The sequence below is a fragment of the Haemorhous mexicanus genome, chromosome 33, assembly GCF_027477595.1.
Source record: "Haemorhous mexicanus isolate bHaeMex1 chromosome 33, bHaeMex1.pri, whole genome shotgun sequence".
Lineage (NCBI taxonomy): Eukaryota > Metazoa > Chordata > Aves > Passeriformes > Fringillidae > Haemorhous > Haemorhous mexicanus.
The window spans coordinates 1,973,329-1,979,963 of NC_082373.1; the positions used below are offsets into that span (position 1 = coordinate 1,973,329).

The 6,635-nt window shown below is 49.5% G+C and overlaps 1 protein-coding gene across 1 annotated transcript; it reads right to left on the reverse strand.

Moving 5' to 3' along the window:
* Positions 1-1,395: 1,395 nt before the first annotated feature.
* HOXC6 (homeobox C6) lies at positions 1,396-5,462 on the reverse strand. The gene is given in 6 exon segments (XM_059872026.1): positions 1,396-1,619; positions 1,621-1,886; positions 4,923-5,044; positions 5,080-5,162; positions 5,164-5,232; positions 5,234-5,462. Coding segments are annotated over 6 exon segments (786 nt in total). The 5' UTR covers positions 5,363-5,462; the 3' UTR covers positions 1,396-1,502.
* Positions 5,463-6,635: the final 1,173 nt, after the last annotated feature.

The following is a 6,635-nucleotide window of genomic DNA, read 5'->3' on the forward strand; positions in this document are numbered from 1 at the left end:
TTTTTTTCCTCTACCTCTATGAACTCCATTCATTTTTTTTTTTAATTTTTTTTTTTTTAATTTTTTCCCTTTTTTTTTCGGACATGACAGCGCTAAACATAAATATAAATACAGGTACCACGAACACAGAGAAAAATATTCACACAGAAACCGTCACAGTTTGTGGGTGAGCCCAGGTAGCTGCGAAAACACCGCGAGGAAAATTTAAAAAAAAAAAGGCGAATTCGGGCCCAAAAAGCGCTTTTTTTTTTGGGGCATTTCCGCCGGGAAAATCTCATTTTTCTCGCCGGGGATGGCTGAGGTTTGGGGGCACCATCGGGAGGAGGGGGCGCCCCCAATTCCGCCCGGTTTGGCCCCAATTTTGGCCCCAATTTTGCCCGATTTTTTGGGGTGGGGGGGAGGGCGGAGCGGGGGGATTTTGGGGGGGGGGGGGTGGTTTGAGGAGCTGCCTCATTAATCAATCAATTAATGAATTAAGAATTGCTCCTCGTTCACTCACTCGCTCATTGCTCGGCATTAATTAATTCATTAAATTCTCCGACATTCATCCCTCCGCATTCACTCCTCCACTTTTCCTTTTTTTTAATTTTTTTTTTAAATTTTTCCCTTTTTTTGTTTGTTTTTCCCCATCCCTCCCCTTTCTCACTCCCCAACTTTTCCGTCCCTCCGCTTTTTCACTCCTGAACTATTTTTTTTCCATTTCCCCGCTTTTTTAACCCCTTTTTCCCCCTCTCCAATCCGATTTCACTTTTCCACTCCTCAGCTTTCCCCCCCCTCTCTCAATTTCCCCTTTCTCACCCCGGATCACCCTTTTAATTTCATTCATTTTCAACAATTTTTAATAATTTATTTTTTTTAATTCCCCCTATCATCCCACCTTTATTTTCATTTATTTTTAATCCCCCTTTCATCCCACCCTTTAATTTCATATATTTTTAATTCCCCCTCTCATCCCACCCTTTATTTCATTTATTTTTAATCCCCCCTATCATCCCACCCTTAAATTTCATTTATTTGTATTTCCCCCCATCATCCCACCCTTTATTTCATTTATTTGTAATTCCCACCCTTTATTTCATTTATTTGTAATTCCCACCCTTTAATTTCATTTATTTGTAATTCCCCCATCATCCCACCCTTTATTTCATTTATTTGTAATTCCCCTCTCATCCCACCCTTTAATTTCATTTCTTTGTAATCCCCCCTCTCATCCCACCCTTTATTTCATATATTTTTAATTCCCCCTATCATCCCACCCTTTAAGTCCATATATTTGTAATTCCCCCATCATCCCACCCTTTAATTCCATATATTTTTAATCCCCCTATCATCCCACCCTTTAATTTCATTTCTTTCCAATCCCCCCTACCAACACAATTTTTTAAATATCATTTTAAATCCTTTTTTGTTTTTTTTCTCCACCGATAAATACCAGGAAGGACAAAAAAAAAAAACGGGGGCGAGAAAAGAGGGGAAACAACACCAAAAAAAAAAAAAATCCATCACTCCTTCTTCTCCTCCTCTGTCTCCTCGCGCTTCTCCTCCTTGGCCAAGCTGTCGGCGGCCGCCGCTCCCCCTCCTCCTCCTCCTCCTCCTCCTCCTCCTCCTCCTCCTCCTCCCTCCTCCTCCTCCCGCGGCCCCGGCCAGCGTGGAGCTGAGGTTGGTCTCCTTTTTCCACTTCATGCGGCGGTTCTGGAACCAGATCTTGATCTGCCGCTCGCTCAGGCACAGCGCGTTGGCGATCTCGATGCGGCGCCGCCGGGTCAGGTAGCGGTTGAAGTGGAATTCCTTCTCCAGCTCCAGCGTCTGGTAGCGCGAGTAAATCTGGCGGCCCCGCCGGCGGTCGGCCCCGTAACCGACCCCTAAAGAGGGCGAGACCAAACAGACTAAAACTGGTCAGAACGCAGCGCCCTGACCCTCCCCCGCCGCCGCACGAACAGCCCCAGAGCAATAAAAAGTGAAACGGCCGCGCTCCGTGTGCCCGCGGGGCTCCAGCGGGGTTAGAGCCGGGCTCACCGGGGGGCTAGGCCGGCATTGGGGGGGCTAGGCCGGGTTTGGGGGGGCTAGGCCGGGTTTGGGGGGGTTAGGTCGGGGTTTGGGGGGGCTAGGCCGGGTCTTGAAGGGGTTTGGGGCAGGTTTGGGGGGGCTAGGCCGGGTCTTGGGGGGCTAGGCTGGGTTTTGGGGGGGTTAGGCCGGGTTTGGGGGGACTAGGCTGGGTTTGGGGGGGCTAGGCCGGGTCTTGAGGGGGCTAGGCCGGGTTTTGAGGGGGCTAGGCCGGGTCTTGAAGGGGCTCGGCCGGGTTTGGCGGGGCTAGGCCGGGGTTTGGGGGGCTAGGCCGGGTTTTGAGGGGGCTAGGCCGGGTTTGGGGGGGCTAGGCCAGGTTTGGGGGGGCTAGGCCGGGTTTGGGGGGGGTTTGGGGCAGGTTTGGGGGGGCTAGGCCGGGTTTGGGGGGGCTAGGCCGGGTCTTGAGGGGGTCTAGGCCGCGTCTTGGGGGGCTAGGCCGGATTTTGAGGCGGCTAGGCCGGGTTTGGGAGAGCTAGGTCGGGGTTTGGGGGGGCTAGGCCGGGTTTGGGGGGCTAGGCCGGGTCTTGGGGGGGCTAGGCCGGGTTTTGAGGGGGCTAGGCCGGGTTTGGGGGGGCTAGGCCGGGATTGGGAGAGCTAGGCCGGATTTTGAGGGGGCTAGGCCGGGTTTTGAGGGGGCTAGGCCGGATTGGAGGGGCTAGGCCAGGTCTTGAGAGGGCTAGGCCGGGATTGGGGGTCTAGGCCGGGTCTTGCAGGGGGTTTGGGGGCAGGTTTGGGGGGCTAGGCCGGGTTTGGGGGGGGTCTAGGCCGGGTCTTGGGGGGGCTAGGCCGGGTCTTGCAGGGGGTTTGGGGCAGGTTTGGGGGGGCTAGGCCGGGTTTGGGGGGGGTCTAGGCCACGTCTTGAGGGGGCTAGGCCGGGTTTTGGGGCGGCTAGGCCGGGATTGGGGGGGCTAGGCCGGGTCTTGGGGGGGCTAGGCCGGGTCTTGCAGGACTTTGGGGCAGGTTTTGAGGGGTTTGGCTCAGATTTTTGAGTTTGGCTCAGATTTTGAGGGGTTCAGCTTAGATTTTTGAGGGGTTTGGCTCAGATTTTGAGGAGTTTGGCTCAGATTTTGAGGGGTTCAGCTTAGATTTTTGAGGGGTTTGGCTCAGATTTTGAGGGGTTTGCCTCAGATTTTTGAGGGGTTTGACTCAGACTTTGAGGGGTTCAGCTTAGATTTTTGAGTTTGGCTCAGATTATGAGGGGTTTGACTCAGATTTTTGAGGGGTTTGGCTCAGATTTTTGAGGGGTTTGGCTCAGATTTTGAGGGGTTTGACTCAGATTTTTGAGGGGTTTGGCTCAGATTTTTGAGGGGTTTGGCTTAAGTTTTGAGGGGTTTGGCTCAGATTTTGAGGGGTTTAGCTTGGATTTTCGAGGGTATTAGCTTAAGTTTTTGAGGGTATTGGTTTAGGTTTTTGAGGGTTTAGCCAAGGTTTTGAGGGGGTTCAGACCCGATTTTGGGGGGGTTTCGCCTGGATTTGGAGGGGTTCGCCCCGGATTTCGCCGAGTTTTAGCCCGGATTTTGAGGGGTTTGGGCCAGGTTTTCTGGGGGTTCTGCTCGGATTTTGAGGGGTTTTAGCCCGGATTTTGAGGGGTTTTAGCCCAGATTTTGAGGGGTTTTAGCCCGGATTTTGAGGGGTTTTAGCCCGGATTTTGAGGGGTTTGGGCCAGGTTTTCTGGGGGTTCAGCCGGATTTTGTGGGGTTTTAGCCCGGATTTTGTGGGGGTTTTAGCCCGGATTTTGAGGGGTTTTAGCCCGGATTTTGAGGGGTTTGGGCCAGGTTTTCTGGGGGTTCAGCCCGGATTTTAAGGGGCTCTAGGCCGGATTTTGAAGGTTTTATCCAGAATTTTGTGGGGGGTTGAGCCCAGATTTTGCAGGTTTTAGCCCAGATATTTTGGTGTCTTAGGCCGTATTTTGAGAGTTTAAGCACAGATTTTGGTGGGGTTTTAGCCCGGATTTTACAGGTTTTAGCCCGGATTTTACAAGTTTTAGCCTGGATTTTACAGGTTTTAGCCTGGATTTTACAGCTTTTTAGCCCGGATTTTACAGGTTTTAACCCGGATTTTACAGCTTTTTAGCCCGGATTTTACAGGTTTTAGCCCGGATTTTACAGGTTTTAGCCCGGATTTTACAGGTTTTAGCCCGGATTTTACAGGTTTTTAGCCCGGATTTTACAGGGTTTTAGCCCGGACCTTGCGGATTTTAGGGATTTCTCGGCGTTTAGGCCAGGTTTTGAGGCTTTAAGCCCAGGTTTTGAGGTTTTAAGCCCAGGTTTTGAAGCTTTAAGCCCAGGTTTTGAGGCTTTAAGCCCAGGTTTTGAAGCTTTAAGCCCAGGTTTTGAGGCTTTTAGCGCTGATTTTGAGGCTTTTAGCGCTGATTTTGAGGGGTTTTAGCCCAAACTTGCCCTGGATTCCCTGGATTTGGGGGAGGCCGGGGACGGCGAGGAAGGGGCGGCTTCCCCCTCGGCCCCAGCTCGTGCCACCCCCAAACCCTAAAACCACTAAGAAAACCCCTAAAAAACCCCATAAATCCCCACCAACTTTATCCCGCTGGCGTTTATTTTCCCCGCTAACCTCCCTGAGCAGCCGCTTTATTTTTATTTCCCTATTTAATCCCACTTTACGATCGCCGATATTTCACCGCCGGGCGAAACCTTTTAATTAAAACCGATCCTAACAAGCCAAACCCGAATAAAAAGCCGGCCGCAAACTGCGCGAAATTATTGTTTTTATGGCGCCATAAAAACCCCGTCCTGCCGAGGTGCCGAGGAGGAGGAGGAGGGAAGGAAAAGGGGGGGGGGGGGAATGAGCCATAAAACCCTCGGAGTTTATTTAATTTATCCCAGCCGTAAAAAAAAACTTACCACTGTGCGAGTTCATGCGCTGCATCCAGGGGTAGATCTGGATGCCGGATTTCTGCTCCTGAGCCGCGCCGCGGCTCTGCTCGCTGGGGAAATCCTGCGCGATGGAGTTGGCGGCGCCCCGTGCGCCCCCCGACGCGAGCTCTGCGCCAGGCGACCCCCGACCGAGCTCTGCCGGCAGCTGCTCAGCACCTCCTTGTCCTGGTAGAAGGCGTTCGAGCCGTACTCGTAGGGCGAGCGGGCCCGAGCCGAACACCACCGCGTTGTCCTGCGGCGAGTAAAAGGGCGACGAGTAAATCCGGTTCTGCGCCACGGGCCGCGCCGTAGCCGCCGAAATGCCGCACGGGGTCGTAGCTGGAGTTGAGCGCGGCCACGTTGGGCAGCACCTCCTGGCCGCCGCCGAGGTGGCACGACAAGGACGGGTTGCTGAAGTAGGAATTCATCGCCGCTCCGCCGTGCTGCTGCTGCTGCTGCTGCCCGCGGCCGCGCCGCTCCCGCCGGGGGCTGCCTCGGTGGTTTCCTTCTGTTCTTAGGATTTTTTTCCCGGTTTTTTCTCGGTTTTCCTCTATTTGCCTTTTATTTTCCTCTATTTTCCTCTATTTGCCTTTTATTTCCCTTTATTTCCCTCTATTTTCCTTTTATTTTCCTTTTATTTCCCTTTATTTTCCTCTATTTTCCTCTATTTTCCTTATTTCCCTCTATTTTCCTCTATTTTCCTTTATTTCCCTCTGTTTTCCTCTATTTTCCTTTTATTTTCCTCTATTTTCCTTTATTTTCCTCTATTTTCCCTTTATTTCCCTCTATTTTCCCTTTATTTCCCTCTATTTTCCTTTATTTCCCTTTATTTATCTCTATTTTTCCTCTATTTTCCTCTATTATTTTCCTGGTTTTTCCTCTCTTTTCCTCCCTTTTTCCTCTATTTTCCTCCTTTTTCTCCTCTATTTTCCCCTTTTATCCTTTATTTCTTCCTCTCTTTTTTCTCCTTTATTCCTCTCTCTTTTCTCCTTTATTCCTCTCTTTTCCTCCTTTATTCCTCTCTCTTTTCTCCTTTATTCCTCTCTTTTTCTCCCTTACTCCTCTCTCTTTTCTCCTTTATTCCCCTATTTTTCCCCCTACATCCATGTACTTTCGTCCTTTATTCCTCTATTATTTTCCTCCTCTCATTCCTCTGTTTCTCTCCCTCTATTTTTCCTCTTTTCTCCCTCTATTTCCCCTCTTTATTCCTCTATTTCCCCTCTTTATTCCTCTATTTCCCCTCTAATATTTATTTCATTATTTCCTTTTATTTCCCCTCTCTATTTCTCCTTTATCTCTTTCCCTTCTATTTTTTCCTCTATTTTTCCCTATTTCTCCTCGATTTTTTCCTTTTTTCCTTCTATTCTCCTTTATTATTTCTTCTTTTTTTCCCTCTATTTCTCCTCTATTTTTTCCTCTATTTCTCCTCTTTTTTTCCCGTTTTTTCCTCCTCTTTATTTCCTCTATTTCTCCTCTTTTTTTTCCTTTTTCTCCTCTATTTCTCCTCTTTTTTTCCTCTATTTCTTCTCTTTATTTCCTCTATTTCTTCTCTTTTTTTCCTCTATTTCTCCTCTTTATTTCCTCTATTTCTCCTCTTTTTTTCCCTTTTTTCCTCTATTTCTTCTCTTTATTTCCTCTATTTCTCCTCTTTTTTCCCTTTTTTTTTCTGTATTTCTCCTCTTTTTTTCCCCTTTTCTCCCT